The sequence below is a fragment of the Convolutriloba macropyga genome, chromosome 2 (assembly GCF_964194025.1).
Source record: "Convolutriloba macropyga chromosome 2, txConMacr16.3, whole genome shotgun sequence".
In the NCBI taxonomy this organism is placed as follows: domain Eukaryota; kingdom Metazoa; phylum Xenacoelomorpha; order Acoela; family Convolutidae; genus Convolutriloba; species Convolutriloba macropyga.
In genome coordinates this window covers 60169056-60196797 of record NC_134469.1, presented here as the reverse complement: position 1 = coordinate 60196797, position 27742 = coordinate 60169056, and the positions used below count along the sequence as shown (strand labels likewise).

The window sequence follows — 27742 nt, the reverse complement described above, 5'->3', positions numbered from 1 at the left end:
ACCTTTCAATTAATTCAAATTGCGACCCATGCGGGCGCTACTCAGAGCTGTCCAAGATAAGGCTGAGTTATAAGAACGATAATAAATTATGAAACAAAAGTTTCAAATTTGTTAAAACCGCTCGATTTCTATTCAACTCAGCAAAAGAATTTGAATTAACCTCAACAGAGAGACATTGAGACTCCTCGTTAATGAGACTAACTCAACAAACAAAACCACAATTTACAATTAAATAGCGGCTAGGTCTTGAAAACCATTAGTTTCCTTTTGTGTATTTTGAATAACTGCAAGAATGCTTTAGTAGAGCAAACGTATCACCTATAGACAGTATTTGCAGCGAAAATGAAGAGAAAACTGCACCCATAAGGCCTTGTGTAATTTTTTATCGAAAATATACAAAAAAGTTGATCAAATAGATAAAATTTCACAATTTTTATTCAAATTTTTTGTTCTTTTGAAGCCTCAAAAAATTTAAATAACGGAATTTAATCTGTGGAACACGCGGCAACAGTTTTTGGGAGCAAACAAATAAAAATAATATTTTCAATTTGTAAAATTTAAAATCTGATTTTTCTTGAAAAATTTTGAATATTATGATCAAATTTTTCAAAAATAATGAAAGTTTTAATATTCATAAAACATAGGCCCGAACATATGTCCTAGGACTTCTGTTTGATTTGCGCAAAAGGTAAAACAATGAGTTTCAAAGGTAGAACTTTAAAATTTTTTCAAATTTTGTTATACTTGGCGTCAAAACACCCTTAATATAATTATCATAATTGGTGACAAAAGGCAAAGAGTTCTATTATGCAAAAAATGAAACAAAAGAAAATTATCCGAAAACTGTTTCTAGGGACTAGACTGCAACTAAAGATCCGTCCACTTTACCGTTATGCAAAAAGTCGCGAATTTAAAACAAAAACTAGCGCAAAACATCATAAAATTTGGGCAGAAGGGAGCCCAAAAAACCATGGAGGAGAATCTTAATCAAAAACTTCGCCAATAGAATCTTGCTCCCAGGAAGTTTCCTCATCAAAGCAGAAAACAAATCAACAAATATCGGAAAAATTGTTCTCGAACAGGCGAGGCATAGGTTTTTCTTTATGCGTGCAAAAACATCAGACAAAGGTAGTGCTTGAAATCCGGACTCCTGCGTCCGATTACTTCACCTCGACAGAGGCTTTAACCAGTCAGCTATCAGTGCCTTGTCATCGTATCTCTAACAAGCGGTTTTATTTGATCAACAAACTTTATTTCGGAGTGAGAGCAATTGAAATCAATCAAAATCAAGAAGTGCAGCTACTTCGAGTGAATTAAACAAATTTTCATAAATTTATATCTTTAAAATACAATAAATCGCGAAATAATCTGAAACAAATTCTCGACAAGATTTCGAAAACTATATATTAAGTTTGAACCACTTTAAACATCCACGAAAATCATTTAAACCATCTAAAAACTAACATACTAACATAAATTTCTTCTGCACTGAGGATTTCGCAACCGTTGATATAAACCAATGAAATCAATGCGCAGTAAAAAATGATCATCAAAGAATTTAGAAAATGATGTTTTGGCACACAAATTTTTCGGGTACTTCAGACGCATTAGAACCATCTATCCAAGTTCCAACAGAGCAAATTTCACTGAACATCAGATTATCTCGTATATAGGCACAATCGTAGCCATCTTCGTCCTTCGGCTGCCCAGACGCCCAAGGCAAATCCTTCAGATTTTTGACTGGTTGTTGATTCGAATCGACCCAGGTAATTCCGTCAATTTTCTTGCTTAATCCTATCCAACAACTGCAACAATTCGTGGTATGATTCAGTGGACAGCTAGACTTGAGATCTTCAATCGATTCATGATTGGTGGCAACAGGAAAGGCCAGCTGCGACTGAACAGCCAGGCAAATCTGGTCACCTAAAGCATTTCTTGTTATTTACATTCAATGACAGAGGCAAAGCTGACAAAACGCAACACCACAACACTTCCTAGTTAATAGTATCCATTTTTGTAGATCTATCTTAGCCTAAAACCATACAGAATACCCACGTTAATATCAACTCCCTGGTTACAGGTTCCACATGAAAAAAGTACCCCATTAAAAAGTATTAACATGCTCTCAAACGGGAGGTGGGGATTAAGCCTCGTGAGTGAGGGGGGTCTCAAGCGGGGTCGAGCGTGGGATTTAGGGGTGGTATGAGGTGCGGGGTCTAAAACCGCCAAACACTGCCCCTCACACCATGATTACATGACTCAGCAGCTTCGGTGATTTGAACCAATATAATTTCTTCTGAGAGCAAATAACAAATACCTGAGAAAAAGAATAGATGAGGGCTCCAAAAGGGATCACATTGAGAGATTCATACATAATAAATTCTCTCAAAACCCAAAAATCTGGTCACAGTCGCATTTTTCATTTCAACTTGAAATGAGTTTGTACAAATTTCTCTCAATTAACAGCTACAGCGTGACTGAAATCACTAGACATCACTAGAAATCAAATTAGACTCTTTAAAGTCAAATAAAAAACGTACAGAGTACATAAAAAAGCGCCTATCAGACTATAGCTTTGCAGCTGTAAACACTCTTTTATTTCTCCGACACATGCAAACTTTGCTTCCATTGAAAAGCATGTAAAAAACTGAATCAAAAAACATTATTCAAATGCTTCAAGAAAGCACCAAAACATCAAAACAGATAAATTGCACGATTTAATTTTCCTTGCAGAACTTGATTTCATTTTCTCAGAACACCTAGGCTTAACGTAAAATTGTCTCAACAAAGGCAGTTAAAAACTTCAAGAGCTTAGAATAAAAATTATTAATCTCAAACGAAAATTATAATTCGTTTGAGATTATTAACTTTGGTTATAATTCGCATTTTCATAGGCGGTTCAAAATTGTATGCCAGCGAAAACCGAAGCTACAAACAATTTTTAGTCAATTTCAAAAAGAGTTATATAAAACAGTAACTTATAAATGAACTTGTTGAATTTCACGCCAATTTAGAAAACTTTGGTGGTAAGTTTATTTAATTTATTTAACTTTGGTTTAAATTTTCTCAGACTAAAGCAAATGTTTTTTTTACAAAATTAAGTATATAAGTTTCTGCATTGACGGACATGACTACCAGGAGAGAGAGAATCATATTTCTTTTATTTCGGTCTAAACATTTTTTCAGACTGAAACAAAACCAAAACAAAACGCAAAATAACAAAGCCTCATACAACAAATTTTACTTTGTGTGGCTAAAAAAACGCTTTTATTCCTTGGATTATGTTAAGTGACCAGCGCTGACTGAGATTTAAAAAAACACTCGCCAAATTTAGAAAAAACAATGTGTTTCCCACTGTCTCTTTTCAGAATGACTCCAAAATTTAAAAGTGAGAAAGCACATGCGCTAACTTCGAGCTAATTTCACACATCCAGATCAAGCTTTGGCGGGTGATTTAAACTTTAAATAAATTGATTTACTACGTATATTTGCCGCCCATAATCAAACAATAATAAATTGACATACCAAACTCCTGCGTATTCTGCGTGCCCCTCTAACCTCATCAACAAGTTATGGGCCCAGAAAACTGACAAGTGAGACAAGACAAGAAAAGGGGCGGCCTGCTTGACGAGAGAGTGACAAAGAGAGAGTGTCCTGGTCAAAAGGAGTGTGTCATTCAGAGACAAAGACAAGGAGGAGAAAGAGAGGGAGAAAGATAAAGACAAGAGAGAGAGGGAGAAGCCAAGAGAGAGAGAGAGAGAGAGAGAGAGAGAGAGAGAAGATAGTGAGAGAAAGAGAGAGAGAGAGAGAAAGTTAACTTTGAAACTGTTGATTCAATGAATTACTGTTATTCTTGATATTTATAAAGTTAAAGATTCTAGCGCGCGACAAAGCTTAATTGCGACAAAGCTTGATTCTAGCGCGCGACAAAGCGTGTGTGAAAACCATCGTGATTTAACAAAAAAAAAACGGTCGACGAAAAAAACAAAAGGTCGATTAAAAGAAATCGTTTATTAAAAGGTGTAAATCGATCTGTAGAACGGATTAAATTTGTAAAAGCCATTTCGGCCAGAGATCCTGCAGGGCATTTAACATTGTGCAAAATATTCGAAACATACGCAAACCTGCAATATGATTGAATATAGTAACAGCATAGTAAAACATGATGTATAGAAAGCTTGCTTGAAAAATTTTGCAAAAGTTGGCCCATGCGTAAAAGAAAAGTTTAAGCTAGTGTTTGAGAAATTATCTGGAGGATCCGTCCTCATCGTGCTTAGTAGCAGTGGAGGAATCAGTGGCTATTTTGGTCAATGTCCACTCCAACTTTTCCAAGGCTACTAACAAAATGGGTCATCTTTCATACTTAGTAGACAGAATTTCCCATTTAACTTCTCTTCTAAAGCACTGTTTTCTAAAAAATTAAATTGTTTAACGACGAATTTTTCTGCAGGCTCTGCTTTGATATAAAAAGGTTTTAAGTAAAGGTCGAACAGTTTCATATGTAAAAATTGTCTGTTGGTCACAACTTTTACGTTTAAAATAACTACGTGTGTTTCCAATAACTAAGTAAATTTTTGCTTTTAAAATTAAGATGTTTTGTTTAAAAAAATGTTTTGTTTTTAAAATTCGCTTATATTTGTTGAAGGTCTAAATAGGTAGAGACCTGTTTGGTGTTCTTTAATTTAGTGGTCTAAGTTGTTTGTTCGATATAGTGTACGGTTAGATTTTAAACATTAATTTTATTTTGTTGAACGTTTAAATTTTTAACTAAATTTTTGTTAACACATAATAATAGTTCACCACTTTTAACATGAATTGCGAAACAATTGATAAACTTTTCTTTAGCGATAAAGAAGAAGGCTGTCTATTTTTCTGAACAGTTTGAGACATGAATGTATGTTTTGAAATTGAATAAATTTCTTGATGGCACTGTAGGATATAGGGAGTTAACACCAACGCTGAGGGGACGACCCTCATAGGAGCAAACTGATCCGGACGATGGAAAGGCAACAGAGATTTTCGACGAAAAAAAATGGCCATTGGGGATGAACATGTTCAGTGCCAAGAGAAGTCAGTTATATTTCTGCGACCATATAGGGGCAAAGGATCAGACGCTGTGAGCGTGTTGTGTAAGAAATTTAAGAGTTTGAGACCGCGTTTCTGAGTTGACAAATTTGAGATAATACAGTAGAGAAAAGATAGTAGACTATATTACTAGAGCCGAGGACATGCAGTTAAACCTGTCCGAAGTCGATGAGTCAATAAGTGAAAAAATGTTTGTCTCGATACTTTTGGAGGGACTTCTTCGTGAATTTGAAAGTTTTTGTACTCTGGTAAAATATGGTCAAGATAAAACCTGGGATGAAATAAAATGTGATTTGATTAATTTTGAAAGTGAGAAACGCAACAAAAGAAAAACAGAAAAATAAGAATCTATTTTCTTTACCAATGATCGAACTTGCTTTAATTGTCACAAGAGAGGGCATATTGCAAAAATTTGTCGTGCACAACGACAGGAACCTAACAATGAAAAATCTAAAGCAAAATTAACATGTTTTAAGTGTAAAAAAGTTGGACATATTGCCAAAAATTGTTTTACTAACAAAAAAATTAAATCAATCCCACGCAATGAAAAATGAACGCAAAAATAGTTCGAAAGAAAGTCAAAATTTAGTTTCGGAAGAACAAGAAGAGGAAAGTTTTAGCTTTTTCTCGAATGAGAATTGTGTTGAACATCAAGATTTTATCCTTGATACTGGCGCAACAAACTACATGATTAAAAATAAAATTATTTTTGCTAACCTGGATGAAAATTTTTCTGGCATAATTCATAATGCTAATAAAACGCACTCTTGAATATCAGGAAAAGGTGATGTTGAGTTTTTGGCTAGGAGTAGTAATGAAGAACTGAAAAAAAATTAAAAGATGCTTTATTCGTACCTGATAACTACAAAAAAAATAATTTTGTTTCAAAACGTAGAGAAGCTGGTGTTTGATGTTTCTTTTGGTGAAAAACTTCAAATTGTTTTTTAATAAAGTCTAACATCCTTTTGAAGTTGAAAATGGATTGTTTGTGTGGAAAACTTTTCCTTGTTCTAATGCTGACAGTTTACAAATGTGGCATGCAAAGATGGGACATAACAACTTTTTTGATTTGAAACGTCTGCCAGAATTTGTGGAGGGTATGAAAATCAGTGATACAAAAATTGAATGTTGTGAAGTTTGTGAGTTAAACAAGTCGAAAAAAAGCCTGTTCAAAAAGATTTAATGACAAGGGCGAAAGAACTTTTGGACATTGTGCATATAGATGTCTTAGGAACAATTTCTCCTGAAGCTGTTGACGGCCGTTGTTATGCCATTGGATTTGTAGATAGTTTCAGAGTTTCAGTCGTTTCTCAAAAGTTTACTTCCTGAAAACAGGAGAAGAGGTGTTGGATAAGTTTAAACAGTTTTGTGCTGATGTTGGAAAGCCAGGAACTTTAGTTTCTGATGGAGGTGAAGATTACATTTCAAATGAGTTTAAACTTTACAATGTAAGAACCAAAGTATTCGCTTTGAAAACCCCGCTCCATATACTCAAGAAAATGGAAAAATTGAACGAGCTTGGGGAACTTTGTTGCTTTGGCTCGCTATTTCTTGGGTACCGCATGCTTGGACAAAATATTTGACGTATGCTTTGAACATGGCTTTTTACATCAAAAACATGCTTTAGCATTCAGCACTGGAAAAAACACCTTTTGAAATGATGTACAATGAAAAACCTAAATTATATTTTGTCAAACTTTTTGGTTGTATTGCATTTATGCATATTGAAAAACCATTTCGCAAAAAATTAGATCAAAACTCAAAAAACGGAATTTTTCGTGGGAATTTTGAAAATAGTAAGTCTTAATTAATTGGTTTCGAAGACGAAAAAGGGGAACTCAAAAATCGAAAGTCGAGAAACGTGAGGTTTAATGGAAATGAATTTTACTTCAAACATAAGAAAACACAAAAATTGGTCAAAAACATTGATAACAATTCACGAAGTTTCTTTTTGAGTCAACTCACTATCGATCCTTTGCTTCCAAAAAAATTTTGACGAGGCTTTGCATAATCCAAATTGGTTTGAAGTAATGAAAAATGAAAACGACTCTTTGGTTGAAAACAATGTTTGATCCTTAGTGAAAAGTGAGGAAATACCAGAAGGAAGTAGATGGAATTTTGCTTTGAAATTCGGTCCTCATGGTGAAATATGTCGCTATAAAGCTCGTTTTGTTGCAAAAAGTTTTAGCAAAGTTTTTGAAAAAGATTGTTATGAAACGTACTCAACTACAACTAGACTTGCAACCACTAGAATTTGATGAGTCTGGCTATTTCTAACGATTAACAATTAAAACAAATGGACATAAAAACTGCTTATTTAAATGCTCCAATTGAAGAAGATATAATCATTAAACAACCTGAAGAATTTGAACTTTTGGATGAAAATGGAAAACCCTTTGTTTGCAAATTGATGACTTTGTAGGGTTTGAAACAATCTGGAGGAAACTGGTTTTTGACATTGAGGGCTTTCTTAATTACACTAAGTTTTGTTAACTCATTTCATGACGAATGTTTGTTTAGAAAAAAGCAGGATGAAAAACTAATTGGTTTTCTTTGTTTGTGGGTAGATGACTTAATAGTTTATGGCATTTCTGAAAATTTTTGAGATTGTTTTCACGCTGAAGTTTCCAAGATATTTAAAAATAATGATTATTCAGATTTGACGTGGTTTTTAGGAATAAAAATTGAGAGGACTTCATCGGAAATAAAAATTAGCCAAGACAAATACATAGAAAAAATTTTGGAAACATTCAAAATGAACGATTGTAAGCCAATTGACACACTAGAAAAATGTAAACTTTCGAAAAATGATTGTCCTCAGGAGGGGAGTGAGGAGCAACTTAGAATGAGCAAAACTAATTTCCGAAGTTTGATAGGCTGTCGTAACTATTTAGCATTGTAGAGTAGAGTAGACCCGATATTTGTTTTGCTGCTAATGCTCTTAGTTCGTTTCTTGAAAATCCCGGAGAAGTTCATTGGAAAGCGGCCAAGTGTGTTCTTATATACTTAAGAGGAACAATGAATCAGACTTTAACTTTCCGTAAGACTTAGAATCTGGATTTGTTAAATTTTTCTGATGCTGATTGGTTAGGGAACATTAGGAGCACTTCAGGTTTTTGTTTTGAATTAAGTGAGTCTACTGGAGCAATAAGTTGGGGTTGTAAGGCCCAAAAGACTGTAGCAACAGCAACTGCTGAAGCAGAATTTAACTCTGTTGTTGAAGCGAGTAAAGAAGCCATCTACCTAAGTGGAATCCTAGAGGACTTAGGAATTTTCTGTAAATTTTTGTCGATAATCAGGCTTGTATTGCATTAAGTAAGCATTCTATGCATCATGGAAAAACTAAACAATTTGCCATGAAACTGCACTTTGTGCGAGAACTGGTAGAAAACCAGAAACATGAATCAGAAATCCAGAACTGTCATATCTGAATACAGAAAACATGCCTGCAGATATTCTGACCAAATCGCTTGGGATAAGAAAACACACAATTTCGTAGATATCTCCTTGGTGGAACCTAGCTCGAAAGGATTTCACATCCAGATCAAGCTTTGGCGTGTAAATTACACTATTTTGAATAAATTGATTTACTACGTATATTTGCCACCCATAATCAAACAATAGTAAATTGACATGCCAAACTGCTGCGTATTCTGCGTGCCCCTCTAACCTCATCAACATCTCTGAGACCTGAATTATGTAGCCATTAAAACACTTTATCGACATATAATTTTTCATTGATATATCTATCTAAAAATAGAAATAAACAATAACTTGAAATTTTACAGACAAAACAAAAACAATAATCATAAAGATGTCCAACTGAGCAACTATGTAATTCAACTGACCTTTCAAAACTATAAAAATCGAGGCATACTGACCAAAACAACCCAAATGATCCCAGTGCTCAACACAAAATACAATCGTTTTATCCTTATCTTTCCACGGCTAAAAATGTTGACAGATCACTATAACTATACTATAAACATACTTTTATTGATGGACTATAAGTAAAATGTAAAATCCCTTCAGTAAATACTGCACTAACTAAAACAGAGAGCATGAAAACATACATCATAAGACAGAAAAACAATTTGTTGTTTGCAAAATTCCATTCACTTAACGAACAAGCTTATGGGAACAAACAGATTCATTGAGTTTAAGTTTTTGAAAAAGATTGTTATGAAACGTACTCAACTACAACTAGACTTGCAACCACTAGAATTTGATGAGTCTGGCTATTTCTAACGATTAACAATTAAAAAAAATGGACATAAAAACTGCTTATTTAAACGCTCCAATTGAAGAAGATATAATCATTAAACAACCTGAAGAATTTGAACTTTTGGATGAAAATGGAAAACCCTTTGTTTGCAAATTGATGACTTTGTAGGGTTTGAAACAATCTGGAGGAAACTGGTTTTTGACATTGAGGGCTTTCTTAATTACACTAAGTTTTGTTAACTCATTTCATGACGAATGTTTGTTTAGAAAAAAGCAGGATGAAAAACTAATTGGTTTTCTTTGTTTGTGGGTAGATGACTTAATAGTTTATGGCATTTCTGAAAATTTTTGAGATTGTTTTCACGCTGAAGTTTCCAAGATATTTAAAATTAATGATTATTCAGATTTGACTTCGTTTTTAGGAATAAAAATTGAGAGGACTTCATCGGAAATAAAAATTAGCCAAGACAAATACATAGAAAAAACTTTGGAAACATTCAAAATGAACGATTGTAAGCCAATTGACACACTAGAAAAATGTAAACTTTCGAAAAATGATTGTCCTCAGGAGGGGAGTGAGGAGCAACTTAGAATGAGCAAAACTAATTTCCGAAGTTTGATAGGCTGTCGTAACTATTTAGCATTGTAGAGTAGAGTAGACCCGATATTTGTTTTGCTGCTAATGCTCTTAGTTCGTTTCTTGAAAATCCCGGAGAAGTTCATTGGAAAGCGGCCAAGTGTGTTCTTATATACTTAAGAGGAACAATGAATCAGACTTTAACTTTCCGTAAGACTTAGAATCTGGATTTGTTAAATTTTTCTGATGCTGATTGGTTAGGGAACATTAGGAGCACTTCAGGTTTTTGTTTTGAATTAAGTGAGTCTACTGGAGCAATAAGTTGGAGTTGTAAGGCCCAAAAGACTGTAGCAACAGCAACTGCTGAAGCAGAATTTAACTCTGTTGTTGAAGCGAGTAAAGAAGCCATCTACCTAAGTGGAATCCTAGAGGACTTAGGAATTTTCTGTAAATTTTTGTCGATAATCAGGCTTGTATTGCATTAAGTAAGCATTCTATGCATCATGGAAAAACTAAACAATTTGCCATGAAACTGCACTTTGTGCGAGAACTGGTAGAAAACCAGAAACATGAATCAGAAATCCAGAACTGTCATATCTGAATACAGAAAACATGCCTGCAGATATTCTGACCAAATCGCTTGGGATAAGAAAACACACAATTTCGTAGATATCTCCTTGGTGGAACCTAGCTCGAAAGGATTTCACATCCAGATCAAGCTTTGGCGTGTAAATTACACTATTTTGAATAAATTGATTTACTACGTATATTTGCCACCCATAATCAAACAATAGTAAATTGACATGCCAAACTGCTGCGTATTCTGCGTGCCCCTCTAACCTCATCAACATCTCTGAGACCTGAATTATGTAGCCATTAAAACACTTTATCGACATATAATTTTTCATTGATATATCTATCTAAAAATAGAAATAAACAATAACTTGAAATTTTACAGACAAAACAAAAACAATAATCATAAAGATGTCCAACTGAGCAACTATGTAATTCAACTGACCTTTCAAAACTATAAAAATCGAGGCATACTGACCAAAACAACCCAAATGATCCCAGTGCTCAACACAAAATACAATCGTTTTATCCTTATCTTTCCACGGCTAAAAATGTTGACAGATCACTATAACTATACTATAAACATACTTTTATTGATGGACTATAAGTAAAATGTAAAATCCCTTCAGTAAATACTGCACTAACTAAAACAGAGAGCATGAAAACATACATCATAAGACAGAAAAACAATTTGTTGTTTGCAAAATTCCATTCACTTAACGAACAAGCTTATGGGAACAAACAGATTCATTGAGTTTAAGTTTTTGAAAAAGATTGTTATGAAACGTACTCAACTACAACTAGACTTGCAACCACTAGAATTTGATGAGTCTGGCTATTTCTAACGATTAACAATTAAAAAAAATGGACATAAAAACTGCTTATTTAAACGCTCCAATTGAAGAAGATATAATCATTAAACAACCTGAAGAATTTGAACTTTTGGATGAAAATGGAAAACCCTTTGTTTGCAAATTGATGACTTTGTAGGGTTTGAAACAATCTGGAGGAAACTGGTTTTTGACATTGAGGGCTTTCTTAATTACACTAAGTTTTGTTAACTCATTTCATGACGAATGTTTGTTTAGAAAAAAGCAGGATGAAAAACTAATTGGTTTTCTTTGTTTGTGGGTAGATGACTTAATAGTTTATGGCATTTCTGAAAATTTTTGAGATTGTTTTCACGCTGAAGTTTCCAAGATATTTAAAATTAATGATTATTCAGATTTGACGTGGTTTTTAGGAATAAAAATTGAGAGGACTTCATCGGAAATAAAAATTAGCCAAGACAAATACATAGAAAAAATTTTGGAAACATTCAAAATGAACGATTGTAAGCCAATTGACACACTAGAAAAATGTAAACTTTCGAAAAATGATTGTCCTCAGGAGGGGAGTGAGGAGCAACTTAGAATGAGCAAAACTAATTTCCGAAGTTTGATAGGCTGTCGTAACTATTTAGCATTGTAGAGTAGAGTAGACCCGATATTTGTTTTGCTGCTAATGCTCTTAGTTCGTTTCTTGAAAATCCCGGAGAACTTCATTGGAAAGCGGCCAAGTGTGTTCTTATATACTTAAGAGGAACAATGAATCAGACTTTAACTTTCCGTAAGACTTAGAATCTGGATTTGTTAAATTTTTCTGATGCTGATTGGTTAGGGAACATTAGGAGCACTTCAGGTTTTTGTTTTGAATTAAGTGAGTCTACTGGAGCAATAAGTTGGGGCTGTAAGGCCCAAAAGACTGTAGCAACAGCAACTGCTGAAGCAGAATTTAACTCTGTTGTTGAAGCGAGTAAAGAAGCCATCTACCTAAGTGGAATCCTAGAGGACTTAGGAATTTTCTGTAAATTTTTGTCGATAATCAGGCTTGTATTGCATTAAGTAAGCATTCTATGCATCATGGAAAAACTAAACAATTTGCCATGAAACTGCACTTTGTGCGAGAACTGGTAGAAAACCAGAAACATGAATCAGAAATCCAGAACTGTCATATCTGAATACAGAAAACATGCCTGCAGATATTCTGACCAAATCGCTTGGGATAAGAAAACACACAATTTCGTAGATATCTCCTTGGTGGAACCTAGCTCGAAAGGATTTCACATCCAGATCAAGCTTTGGCGTGTAAATTACACTATTTTGAATAAATTGATTTACTACGTATATTTGCCACCCATAATCAAACAATAGTAAATTGACATGCCAAACTGCTGCGTATTCTGCGTGCCCCTCTAACCTCATCAACATCTCTGAGACCTGAATTATGTAGCCATTAAAACACTTTATCGACATATAATTTTTCATTGATATATCTATCTAAAAATAGAAATAAACAATAACTTGAAATTTTACAGACAAAACAAAAACAATAATCATAAAGATGTCCCACTGAGCAACTATATAATTCAACTGACCTTTCAAAACTATAAAAATCGAGGCATACTGACCAAAACAACCCAAATGATCCCAGTGCTCAACACAGAATACAATCGTTTTATCCTTATCTTTCCACGGCTAAAAATGTTGACAGATCACTATAACTATACTATAAACATACTTTTATTGATGGACTATAAGTAAAATGTAAAATCCCTTCAGTAAATACTGCACTAACTAAAACAGAGAGCATGAAAACATACATCATAAGACAGAAAAACAATTTGTTGTTTGCAAAATTCCATTCACTTAACGAACAAGCTTATGGGAACAAACAGATTCATTGAGTTTAATCTTGTCCAACAAGGTTTTAATTTGTTCTTTGGTTCATACCTGAAGCAAACCGGCAGATTTTTGGAAAATAATGCCTTGATTGCCATAACCCCTACTGGGATTGGCACAGCAGAAAAAAATCAGGAAATATTGTAAAAAACATTGATGAAGTGCAAACTATTTTGATTTCATTTTGTAGTAAGTCAATCTTCTGTTTCTTAATGAGAGGATACAGGAGCAAGAATCAATATCAATAATCATCACAATAACTAACACTTATAAGAAAATAACAGCTAATGTTGCGAATTTTCTCTCAAACGAGAGGAGAGCAGTTGGCTTTGTCCATAGCTAGCTACGGTTTAGGAAATCTAGCGTTACTTTAATTGAATGGTCCAGCTCCAGGACCACAGCATATACTTATTTCTCCAAAACACCCTGGATTTATTTCTCCAGAACAGTTTTTGTCAGACGAAAGGCTTTCATAGACCTTAATTCCCTACGGGCATTAACAGTTGATCCGATTTTTGAGAACAAAAAGTTAAATGGGTCAGACAAAAAATCCGTCTGAGCAAAATTCGCATAAAAGGACCACAAGACTCATAAAACTGCTACTAACGTTTTTTGAGAGCAATTAAACAAAGTTCAAGTAGCGGGCATTTAAAATTGGGCGTTATGGGTTTATCTCATTTCTATTTATGGTTTTGCTGGCTCTGTTGATATTAAAATGATTGATGAGCAACTTCAATGCACTTTCAGCCGAATGAGACCAGAAAGAAAATAGCCTAGAGAAGTCAAAAGACGATTAATTAATAAGCCCTAACCTAAGGTGAATTGAAACGATTTTTCGTCAAAGCAAAAAACAGCAGAGAGCATTAAATAAAATCCAACGCATTGAAAAAAAGGAGATTGAATCCTCTGACTTACACGCAGACCAATTGAACATTACAAAGCAACGAGATAAAAATTAGTTTCAATCGGAAAATACTGGCATTAAAATTGTTGTTTTTTGGTATCAGCGTGTTGACTACCAAGGTCTAAAAGTAAACAAAAACCAGGCACAGAAAATCGAATTACCCAGTAACCTTGTGATTAACATTTTAGTGACAGGCTGCAGTCAAAAATAGTGATTGATACAAAAGAGACCAACTGCAGACATGATGCAGTCAAAAATAAAGGTTCATAGAGGAGTCCTGGTGCTCATATCTAAAGAAAAAAAATTTAGCAGAACACATTCACTAAAAATGCGAAGCCCAAAAAATTCAAAAACTTGGACAAGTCACTTCTAATGTTTCTAACTATCAGAACTAAAAAAAACCAAAAAGTATGAACTGGTTGGAGATCTAATAGATATTTAGGGGCAAGAAACGATCAAGTAAAAAATATACTCAAAAACTTTAGCATAAATTAATAGAGTTTTTGGAAAAGATTATGAAACGTACTCAACTACAACTAGACTTGCAACCATTAGAATTTTGATGTGTCTGGCTATTTCTAACGATTAACAATTAAAACAAATGGACATAAAAACTGCGTATTTAAATGCTCCAATTGAAGAAGATATAATCATTAAACAACCTGAAGAATTTGAACTTTTGGATGAAAATGGAAAACCCTTTGTTTGCAAATTGATGACTTTGTAGTGTTTCAAGCAATCTGGAGGAAACTGGTTTTTGATATTGAAGGCTTTCTTAATTACACTAAGTTTTGTTAACTCATTTCAAGACGAATGTTTGTTTCGAATGTTCATGACGAATGAAAACAACCGCAAAATTGATTATAGCTTTGTTCTCAAGCAAAGATCGCCAATACATATACCTCAAAAAGAGAGATAACAAAATCTCCATTGCAAAATGGGCCCGGACCGTCAAATATCATTCAACGACCATTCAACAGCCATTTAAGAAAAAAAAACTCTTAATTTGTTTCTCACAAAACAAAATAGCGTATTCAAATTTAGGCATTGCTAGCATCTTCAGGATACTATACAATTGAAAGACTCCTTGCGCCATTCAGGGACTCCAATGAAACCTATTAAGACGTTTTAATTAAGAATTATAGAAAAAAGTTCAATCCCATCTTACAAAAAAAACAGAGCACGACAGCAACGTCAAACTATGACAGTCAACATAGAACAAAGGACAAGATCTTATGTGCGCAAAAAAGTTGAAAATAACTTAAACATTTCTGTTTCCAAAAGCTGGAGTTGTAAAAACAATAATCAAAAACAATAATTTAGGGGCAAAAGGGGGCCAAAATTAAGGGCGCAGATTATTATCCATAATCAACTTAGACATATAATAAACAACTTTAGAAGTAATAAAATAATCATTAGCAGTTTCAGTAGGTAATAAAGTAAGGTGAAAACAAAGAATAAGATTCATTGGCGAACGAAGAGAACTGACATTAAGTAATACGAACAAAAAAGAAAAAAACAGACGAGACTAAAAAAATCAGTAATATTTTTTGAAAACAAAAAATGCGCCTGCTTAAAGTGACGAAGAAAACCACCAACAATAAGACCAAGATACAGTAGCACAAAAAGAACTACAAAAACAGTAAAAAAGTCACTGGAATTTCATCAAAAGAAACAGTGTCTAGGTCATATAATTCAATAACTGCCTTTTGCCGCATTCAAAAAACACTATGCGTTTTTAGAATGCATGCATACAAAATTGAAACCATTATTCAGAAAGTCAGTAAAAAAAACAAATACGTGAATAAAAATGATTCCAAGACTGTTGTTGAACAACACTCATCTTACTTTGAAGGTTAATGGAAATAAATTAAAGCTTTAAAAACTACTCGCTTTTCCGCTCCTTTTAGTATTCCAGAGTGAATAATATGACCAATCTAATTTGACTTCTCATTGACAATAAAGTCGAAAAAAGTGAATAGATTATAAAATTATATTGGGAAGAATCCGCAACCGAGTCGGAAAACTTCCCCAACCGAGTCGGAAAACAGCCTCAACCAACTGCTCACTGAACCAAACCGCTACTTGAAAACACTTATCCTTATCTATGTAAAGAAGCAGAAAACCTGAAAACTGATAAAATATCTTAAAACATTTCCTAAAAGTTGCGCCTGACTAGAACAGTACAAATAGTGGAAACCGAGAAATTAATCTTTTTAAAAAACTCCAAAAACTTAAGCGGTACTTCTCGACAATTACTCTGAAAACCCATTTTAAAACTTCTGCTCAATCAGAACTAATCAGTTATTATCATAGACCTAGTATTCACCAATTTGAAAAAGTGCAACAACCCTTAAAACTTTACAAATTCGTATCATTTATTTCAGGGAATAATGCCTGAATAACATCAAATTGTAGCTTCTGGGTAGCAAAATTTTTTCATTCGAAAACTCTGAAAATAAGAAGACAGGCGAAAAAGATCATACAATCTAACTGTTTACCACACCACAAAATTACAGAAAAAGTTATTACCAAAATGCTATGAAAATTACAGATAATTACCAAATGCTATGAAAATTGAGCAAGACAACATAAGATATTAATAAAGCGTCCCACAGGACCAAAGGGTTCAAGAAAAATGCATCCACGAGTCTTTACTTTGTCCAAATGGTCAACAATCCTTCCAAATATGATAATACTGGCTACAATATTCGAGACAAATAACTTTGGATGAAATTTTTAGTTAAAACTAAAATCAGCAGTACTAAAAAGCTGCACGCGATCAAAACATATTGCTCGCCTGACTTTGAACCTTGATTGCGGCATTTGATTTCCTTTCAAACAAATCCTCTTAAAACTCACCATTGTAAAAAAGACATAGCCGGAAGATTTCCTAAAAAAGAGTCGAAGGGTCGCCTCTGTCAGAGAACAAGCATTTCCCTCTCAAAAAAATGAAAAACGAGCAATTTAAATTCAAATATTGAAATTTAGCCTCAAAAACCAACTAAATTTATTTAAAAAAATCAGAAAAATTCAAATACTTGCTCATATAAAGTGCAAACCAAAACGTTTCCTTAATCAACTACTGATCCAAACAACAATGGAAAACCCATAATATGCTCAAAAACGTATCTTATCGAGAAAGTAAAAGAAAAACCGAAAGAAACTGAAATAAGTTAAATTTTTACAGTCTCGGTCAAATTTCTCAAAAAAAATTATTGGGCAAAAAACCGCAAAACGGCTGAAATTAGCAAAAAAACTAAATTTAGTACTAAAAAAATGAAAAACTATCATCACACACTAAAAATCATTAACGTAGCCTATTCAAACAATTTATCCGTAAGAAGTAAAACCAAAATAACTGCTTGAAAAAGCCGCACGTTAACCAAAAGATTTTGCTGGTTTACAAATAACTTCTTTACACGCTCTCAAAAACAGAGAAAAACCATTCTCTTTTCGCTCCACCTTCAAATTCTGTTCAACAATCAAACCACTCCAATTTTTTTTACACATTTCATTTCCTGCTTCAAATTCACACCAATAAAATTGATTACAAAAGACACTTCTCCAGTTCTTCGAGTCGAAAAAAACAGATCACAATTACGCATCTTCGAGTCGTAAAAAGACAGCGCAACAATACAATCCTAATTCTTTGGATTGAGAGAGAGAGAGGGAGAGAGAGAGAGAGAGCACCATTCAATCTAAATTCTTCGGATTGTAAAAATAGAGCAGCTATAAAAGCCGGCTGAGAAGATGAGGGCTGCTATTATTAATCACCTACTTGAATAATCCTAGTTGATTACTTGAATCCTCATTAAGATAGTCCTTATCCAACGACGTAGTAAGAATCAAATTAAACGCAGAATTTTTTTCTGTGGAAATAACTATATGTGTTTTACACCAAAACTCAAGTGAAGAGAATAATTTATTTTATGTACGGAACCAACCGAAGTTCCAGTCAACGCTGTCATCGAACGAGAACTGCGCGTACTCCACAGATCTGTTAGAGAATGACTTGAATTGGACTCTGAAGTAGTCAAGAAGATTCTCCTTGCTCACTCGCATCACGTTCTTCAAATAAGCGATCTCACTGTTTAGTTCACCAGCCTCATCGAAGAGGTCGTTCACTTAAAACAGAGGTAAAATCCATTTACAAAGATTTCATTATGTGCTCAATATAGATTTTTCACTGCTTTTGCACCAAAAATTTTTAGAAGCCACTCTCACTAACATAGAAGTGCACATGTTTGTGTTCCTTTTTCTGCTCATTGTCACAACTTCTTTGCAGTCAAGATAATAGCCATTTTGGAAAACATTGCAACAGTTGGCCGCAGTAACAATGATCACGTTCAACAGATAAGGTGTTCAGTACATATAGCATTGGCCACATCGTCAACACATTGACGATTGAGATCTGTCATATTTAAACTGTCGTAATGAAAAAAATCTCTCAATTCCAACTTTAACTCTGATATTTTTGTCTGAACACAACTTGACGAAATTGACAGATCACGTACCAAAAGGCATTGCTTTCCCATTAAGTACTTTTATTGCAACCTTTAAATTTGCCAAAAACTCGGATACAAATTCCTACACATTTATTTTTGAGGCCGCTCAGTTTGGTCATATTAATATCTTCATCGAGTTTGTTTCAGTTCAAATGTTATGAACCAGTGGACGAATATGAACAATATGAGTTGTGGAAGAATATCAACGATATAAGAGCGGATCATTTACCCAGTTGACGATTATTAAGCTCCGATTTTATAATTCAGAGAGTTTTGATCTTAACTTGGGCTAACACACTCTGATTCTTTCTGAAGTAAAGATTTGAGCGCGACGTTATTCACACCAGAGCATTGCCCGTAACAAAAACTAAGAGCTTCAGGGCGTTCGTGAAAGCTGCTTTGGAAGCGGGGGAGAAGCAGATATTTTCTACTCTTTTCCATTTTTCTTCTTTTCACGACTGCTATTCAAAAATATAAAAAGGAACAATATTATTTTTCAGTTGAACTGCGTGAATCAGTTATTCCTCTATATTGCGGTTCTAACATTGTTGATGACCGTTTCCTTAGGAAAATTTGCAAATCATTGACTCATGCTGCAAACTGTTGTCATATTTGTCAAATAATTTTTCAATCGATAAATTATTATCTTTTCATTTACAAATCATATAGTTGCTTTCTGTAGAATAAGTGTAAAATGCAGTGGTTTTCAACCAATTCGTTGATCTTTTTCATCTTTTCACTAATTTTGTGCCCATATTTAATTAATCACTCATATTTTCATTGGCACAGTGTTCGTTTTCCCGAACATCTAAGTTGAACAGCTTTCCAAGATGTAAGCTAGAAACGCATAGAACGAATACGAACTGGGCGCAGTGGTTCGATCCCCACCAGGCGAGAATCTCGTATTAACTAATACTTTTTTAAAACCCAATTACACATCTCTACTACCAAAACAGCAACTCATAGGGCAGTGGTCTCTTCACGTGAACAAACCGCAGGCAGTAGTTCAATCCCCACCGCGAGCGAAGGCCTTTTTCACTTCCTTCATACACGATCTTCTTGTCACGCCTTACTTCTTGAATAGTAAATCTTAATTAACAACTTTTTCTCTCTGCTGAATAAAAACTATTATTTGATATTTTACAACGTATGGAAAAAACGAGGTAAGAAACAACATCTACGAGGCTAGCCAAGAACAATCGGAATAAAAAAGAAAACAAGCAGAGCCAGCAGAAACCCTTCCGTCGCTTGAATTGGCTCCCAGCAACAAGAGCAATCAATTGCTTTTAAAGGAAGAACTCTGTGAAAACAGGAACATGTAGTTAGACAATTTCACTGACAGGCTGCCGTCTCCAGTCAATTGAAAACTGTAATAACTGACACAGAAAGCGATGGTTCGAGTCACATCGAAAGCACCTATTTGCCTTCTCTGTTCTTAATCACACTTTTGTACGACTTAAACAGCAATTTGTATTGCAGCGCTCTAATCCTATGGTGAAACGGGGCGCAATGGTTCGATCCCCACCAGGGCAGAAAACTATTAGTTCCGCTTTTTATCTCGTATAAACTATTTACTTTTTTAAAACAATATCTCTACAACCAAAACAGCAACTAATAGCGCAGTGGACTCTTCACGTGAACAAACCGGAGTTAGTAGTTCAATCCCCACCACGAGCGAAGGCCTATTTTTCCTTTTCTTTTTTTCTCACTTCCTTCATACTCGATCTTCTTACGCCTTACTTCTTGAATTTATAAAATTAATTAACAACTTTTTCTCTGTGCTGAATAAAAACTGTTATTTCATATCTTACCACGCATGGAAAAAACGACGTAAGACAACATCGACAAGGCTAGCCAAGAACAGCAGGAATAAACAATAAATCAAGCAGAGCCAGCAGAAGCCCTTCCGTCGCTTGAATTGGCTCCCAGCAACAAGAGCAATCAATTGGTTTTAACGGAGGTACTCTGTAAAAACAAGAGCATTAACTGTTCATCCAAAATCAAACTTTCTCTTTTATTTAGTGATACCTTTTAAATTGATGAAACTTGATTGTACATACATTAATAACAGCAAGATTTATTTTAGGAACGCACTTGATATCACCACATCTCTTAGATAAGGAGTTTTTCTTTAAATTTGTTTTTTTAAGTGGCATTGTTTAGTGGCTTCGAAATTTCAGAACGTCCCCATGTAAGCAAATTGCTGAAACTCAGGCGTGTGGTTACCTGAATTTGAAGAACTGAAATTAAATATTTTTCTTAAAATTTTTCATTTTCCTCAAACGGATTTTTTTTCGTTTAACCAGTTCTGTCGCTTTCAAAGTTTTGGGAGAAGGCTCGCAATTCATTCGTTCCTCATATCTAAATTAATTCTTAATGCATATCTCTCAGCAAATATTTGGCAAGTAGTTAGACAATTTCGCTGAAAGGCTGCCTCGATAGAAACGCTTCAGTGAACGCAGGATAAGTTGAAGAAATTTGAATCACCTTTTCATTCACGTGTTTTTTCGTCGTATTAGTAAGCTAAAAAATATTTGAACAGTTTTTCCAACAGTTTCAAATGTTAGCCAGATTCAAGAAAATAGGACAAATAGAAAAAAAAATCAACTTCCTTCAACGAACACTAATTATGCATTTGGGAAACACAATGTCATGGTTACTTATAGGGCATTCTGATAACACTTAACTGAATAGAGGTCGGTGTGAAAAAGTTTTCTGATAATATTTTCCATGTTTTTGGATTTTTCGATTATCACGATATATCGTAAACATAATGTTATTCTCAAAATTAATATCAACTGAATTATTGAATCGCTAGTAACAGCTTTAATGAACTTCGATAACATAATGCACTATGACTTAATGACAGGGCTTTATCAAGTTCCTCCTGTTCTTTTGATTTTGATCTTTCGACTTTGAACAGTTGCTGAACAGTTACTGAGATAAATCAGAAGTTAAAATAGTAAAACAACTTATGTAAAACAAAAAATGTCACAAAAGCAAAAGCGAAATCAACCAACATAGCCGGAAAGTCCTGAAACAAAATTTGAAAAATGAAAGAAAAACTTAGAACTGACCAGCAGATCAGTTGAACAACGCCAGCCAAAAAATAATCTCAAAAGTTGAGAAACTAAAATCAAATTAAGCAAAAATATTTCTTTTATTGCTCAAACTCTTGGAGCTTTTACCCTGAAAACCAAATTTGATCCAATTAAATAAACCAATTAAACCAAGCAAAAGCCTTTATTGGCTAAGAACGATAGCAAAAATCAGGAATTATGACAAAAATTTGAAAAAATTAAAAATTGGAAAATTTGAAGAAAGTTTTTTAATTTCGCATAAAGTTCAAAACCACTTTTTTCTCGCCGCAATCTGTCCATTAACGCATCTGAAAATCCTAAGAAACGATTCATTGACCGTAAAAAATAAATGTACTTGGAAAATTACTAAAAAATTTGAAAACAATTGCAAACTTTAATGAAAGGTTGCTAAAATTTTAGATATTAGTTTCTTCAGAACATTTTTTTTTCTCCGGAGGCTACCCTAAAATGCTTTAAAAATGCATTGCTTAAAAACGTCAACGCTTAAAAAATGCATTGCTTAAAAAATGCATTGGCTCATAAAGATAGATAAACCAGGAACCTGAAAAAAATATTCAGAAATTGAGAAGTTCAAATTTTATCAAAAAATTCAAAAAGAATCCGTGACATTAAAATCTTTAACAAATTTCATTCACTACAAACTTTCACATAACTTATTATCAGACCCTAGAGGAGGTTGTTTTGTCCCTGAGACAGGAAAAATTTGACAAATGACAAAAATTTCAGTCAACCTCTTTCGAAAAGTTACCAAAAATCGTGACATTAAAAAGTTGCAAACGATTCCACTGCAATTAAAAACTATGCATTAACTTATTATCAAACCGTTGTAGAGATTTTTTGGCCCCTGAGGCTGGAAAATCTCAAAATTGACAAAAAAAAATTCCGAAAAAATCGAAAAAATTGCAAAAATTAGTATCATTTTTCGAGTGTTTTCAGTACGAAACCACAAAGCTTAAAAATGGTTGTAAACAGTAATTATGTTATGCAAATGAACTCAATCAACTTTGACATACGTCTATTTAAGAATGATCAAATACAAAATAAAAATTGACATAAAAAATGAAAAATTGAAAATGAAAATGAACTAAAATTCGAGATGTTAAAGTATTGAAAACCATTCTATTACCACTCTAAACCATGAAGTAACATACTGTCAAACCCTAGAGGACATTTCGTTTCCACTTGGGTTGCGAAAACTCAGAAAACAACAAAAATTTCTTAAAAAAACTTGACAAATATGAGAAGGTTGAAAACCAATCCAACGCAGATAAAAATTTTTCAGTAGCCTATCATCAAACGCTAGAGGAGGTTCCTTGGTATCTAGGGCTGAAAAACTCAAATACTAACAAAACAAAAAATTGAAATTAAAAAAAATAGTATCATCCTTTTTATTTATGATTGCACTACAAAAACATATAGCTCAAAAATGGTTGTTAACAATAATTATGTCATGTAAATGTCTATATAAGACAGATCAAATACAAAATAAAATGACAAAAACAAAAAATTGCACAATTTTGGGCTCAGAAACTCCTAAAAAGGACCTTTTAACCTTGAATAAAGTCTTTCCCAGCAGCTTCAACACTCTAAGCACTAAAACCAGCTTTGTACCTCTAATCATACTTGACGCCCACTGGGCCTTAACTGTTTATCCTGTTTTAAAAAAATCGAAGTCATTGGAAAATGTGTGAATACATGTGTAAAATGTGGAAAAATTTTAAATAAAAAGAAAGACCCACAATACAATCCAATTCTTGGATTGTAAAAAGACAGAGCACCAATACAATCCAATTCTTGGATTGCAAAACCGGAGAACGCCTATAAATAGCAGTTGAGAGGCTGACGGCAGCTATTTATAGAACAATTGACCAACGTAGGGCGAATTGCTCTAAAACGACGCGCGAGCGATTGGCTTCGGTAGTAGACAGCTGGAACGGTAGTAGACAGCTAGTAGACAAGTGGCTTCGAACACTTAGAGACTAGTAAGGCGTCAGGTTTTTAAGAGAGCTGCTCCACCGCCTAATGCGCTCCGAGCGTTACCTGTTATCCCGTTTTTGAGGACGAAAAGTCAAATGGGTCCGACGAAAAATCAGTCAAGCGAAAAATCGCATAGAAAAGACCACAGTACTGATATAATTTCTACAACCATAGATTGAGAGCAATTAAACAGATGCAATATTCACAAGGTTGAAAACCAATCCAACGCAGATAAAAATTTTTCAGTAGCCTATCATCAAACGCTAGAGGAGGTTCCTTGGTATCTAGGGCTGAAAAACTCAAATACTAACAAAACTAAAAATTGAAATTAAAAAAAATAGTATCATCCTTTTTATTTATGATTGCACTACAAAAACATATAGCTCAAAAATGGTTGTTAACAATAATTATGTCATGTAAATGTCTATATAAGACAGATCAAATACAAAATAAAATGACAAAAACAAAAAATTGCACAATTTTGGGCTCAGAAACTCCTAAAAAGGACCTTTTAACCTTGAATAAAGTCTTTCCCAGCAGCTTCAACACTCTAAGCACTAAAACCAGCTTTGTACCTCTAATCATACTTGACGCCCACTGGGCCTTAACTGTTTATCCTGTTTTAAAAAAATCGAAGTCATTGGAAAATGTGTGAATACATGTGTAAAATGTGGAAAAATTTTAAATAAAAAGAAAGACCCACAATACAATCCAATTCTTGGATTGTAAAAAGACAGAGCACCAATACAATCCAATTCTTGGATTGCAAAACCGGAGAACGCCTATAAATAGCAGTTGAGAGGCTGACGGCAGCTATTTATAGAACAATTGACCAACGTAGGGCGAATTGCTCTAAAACGACGCGCGAGCGATTGGCTTCGGTAGTAGACAGCTGGAACGGTAGTAGACAGCTAGTAGACAAGTGGCTTCGAACACTTAGAGACTAGTAAGGCGTCAGGTTTTTAAGAGAGCTGCTCCACCGCCTAATGCGCTCCGAGCGTTACCTGTTATCCCGTTTTTGAGGACGAAAAGTCAAATGGGTCCGACGAAAAATCAGTCAAGCGAAAAATCGCATAGAAAAGACCACAGTACTGATATAATTTCTACAACCATAGATTGAGAGCAATTAAACAGATGCAATATTCACAAGGTTGAAAACCAATCCAACGCAGATAAAAATTTTTCAGTAGCCTATCATCAAACGCTAGAGGAGGTTCCTTGGTATCTAGGGCTGAAAAACTCAAATACTAACAAAACAAAAAATTGAAATTAAAAAAAAATAGTATCATCCTTTTTATTTATGTTTGCACTACAAAAACATATAGCTCAAAAATGGTTGTTAACAATAATTATGTCATGTAAATGTCTATATAAGACAGATCAAATACAAAATAAAATGACAAAAACAAAAAATTGCACAATTTTGGGCTCAGAAACTCCTAAAAAGGACCTTTTAACCTTGAATAAAGTCTTTCCCAGCAGCTTCAACACTCTAAGCACTAAAACCAGCTTTGTACCTCTAATCATACTTGACGCCCACTGGGCCTTAACTGTTTATCCTGTTTTAAAAAAATCGAAGTCATTGGAAAATGTGTGAATACATGTGTAAAATGTGGAAAATGTTTAAATAAAAAGAAAGACCCACAATACAATCCAATTCTTGGATTGTAAAAAGACAGAGCACCAATACAATCCAATTCTTGGATTGCAAAACCGGAGAACGCCTATAAATAGCAGTTGAGAGGCTGACGGCAGCTATTTATAGAACAATTGACCAACGTCGGGCGAATTGCTCTAAAACGACGCGCGAGCGATTGGCTTCGGTAGTAGACAGCTGGAACGGTAGTAGACAGCTAGTAGACAAGTGGCTTCGAACACTTAGAGACTAGTAAGGCGTCGGGTTTTTAAGAGAGCTGCTCCACCGCCTAATGCGCTCCGAGCGTTACCTGTTATCCCGTTTTTGAGGACGAAAAGTCAAATGGGTCCGACGAAAAATCAGTCAAGCGAAAAATCGCATAGAAAAGACCACAGTACTGATATAATTTCTGCAACCATAGATTGAGAGCAATTAAACAGATGCAATATTCACAGACGTATGCTAAAACACCAGCAAAATTATCTAGGCAAACGGATCAGAGAATTCAATTGAGATACGGCAATACTCCGTACCACGCAGAGAACCATTCGAGTCTTCTCGTTTCTTTTTAATTCCACTTTTGATTTACCAATCAAAGAAATTATATTACTCGAGTGCTCGCGTAGAAAGATCGTATTAAGTTGAAAGATGCATACATCCAAAATTTGAGTACCTGAAGAAGGCTTTGAAATTACGCACCTAATCCAGTCAAGTTGCCCAGTTGAAGCAGTAGTTGTTGGTTCTCGTCCTCCAGAACACTATTCTCAGACCGGAGGGAATCCAAGTTCCCATTCTTTCCAATCAAGAAGGCACTGGGTATCATGACGCATGTCAACGCAACGAGCAGTAGAAGAATGCAGAAGAGGGCATAGAGGCATATCTTGCGTCTCCGCTCTGCAGCTTCAACCACTACAAAACATAATAAAAACAATGGCTTGAAAAGTTTATCATTTGGCCTAATAGGGCTTCAAAAATCTACTTGTTTACATTGACATCTTCTCGTCATTTACTGGAAACTTTACACTCAGTGGAGGAATTGAGAGATGCAGCTATAATGTTTTGTCTGTTTTCTTGGGACTATTTTGTCTGGGAATATTTTGTAATTTGGGACTGTTTTGTGTGGGGATGTTTTTTTGTCCGTCCACGAATTTCAATGAAATGTGTTTGAGAACCTTTCAATAGCTGTACTTACATTTCTGTGTGTTAAGGGCAGTGTTAGCCTCATTGTCTATCAGCTGCAATCTGTCAGCTGTTCTCTGCTGATTTGAAATGCTGTCCATTTGGGGCGAATATTGACGCAAAGGATATTCAACCGATTCGTTCTCTCGTCGAACTTCCAACTCTCGAAGAACAACCAACTTCAACAATAACTGAATAAAGTTGACTGAATAACTTGAAGGTTTTGAAGACTTGTAAGATCAATTCCAAACAGAGCACGCTGTTTGCATTTGAGCGGATGCGACGCACTGTTCCAATTGGCTCTACTGTGTTGGCACGCGAAAGGTAAATAAGTCCAGTAAATAAACGAATAGGAGTATACAAAGGCAAATCGAAAAGTAAGAACTCTATTTCTCAGAAATACTTCTTTACAATTTCAAATAGCACCACTTAAAAAATAAACAGTACCAATACATATCAATCGTACAATAGCACACAACTGTTCGCTTGTTGAAAACGTGCAACATATTTTAATGCTCACATGACTATTTTCAGCTCTATAACTCTCCCTCCAGCAAGCTTGAGCTTCAGTCCTGCATTAAATAAACTTGAAATACCATACCCAGGTTCCTAAGATAAATCATGTCAGATTTCTTTAACAAAAGAAAGAAAAAGAAGTTTCTCATTGACTCGTTGAGTTAACTTTTGACAAATTTCCTTATAGAAAACATGCACTGCTTTTCAATCAAGTTCATTTTCATTTAATTCGAAATTTAGTTGACAATGCACCTAATACATGAAGAAAAAATCCAATGCCATTATACCCAATGCCAATATAAACATATCGTAATGATTGTACCAAAAATAATGCCGATGAACTGAAAAACAAGAAAAACTGCCGGAAATGAACCTGACAATAACAATTTCTATAAAAAACAAAGCCTGCAGATTGCAGGAAAACAACTTTGAAATAGCCCGTTCAAACCCTGGGTATAAATTTTATGGGCAAGCCAAACTAATGAACCACTAGCAACCGTTTTAATAAACTTTGATAACCTAATGCACTATGACGCAGTAACATGGCTTTATCAATTCTTATCCCGATTTTTTTATTTGGATCTTTTAACTTTGATCGTACTCACTACATTGAATAATTCAAATAGTGGAAGAAATTAAAATCCATTCAGTTGAAACAGTGATTGAGGTAAGTTAACGTGAAAATGGTAAAACCGAAAAAAAGTGATCAAAAGGTAAAGCGAATACTTGTTAATATTTCTTA

At 34.4% G+C, this 27742-nt stretch overlaps 2 protein-coding genes across 3 annotated transcripts in view; both read right to left on the bottom strand.

The window, feature by feature from the left end:
• Window positions 1-27742, bottom strand: part of LOC142334560 (abscission/NoCut checkpoint regulator-like) — a 74016-nt gene that overhangs the window by 23125 nt on the left and 23149 nt on the right. The gene's annotated exons all lie outside the window — the stretch shown is intronic.
• Window positions 1295-27216, bottom strand: LOC142334561 (uncharacterized). Its single transcript, XM_075382687.1, has 4 exons — window positions 26498-27216; window positions 26005-26214; window positions 18031-18210; window positions 1295-1923 (listed from the first exon to the last, which is right to left on the bottom strand). Exons 1-4 carry the CDS (start codon window positions 26583-26585, stop codon window positions 1559-1561), a joined length of 843 nt encoding a protein of 280 aa, XP_075238802.1. The 5' UTR covers window positions 26586-27216; the 3' UTR covers window positions 1295-1558.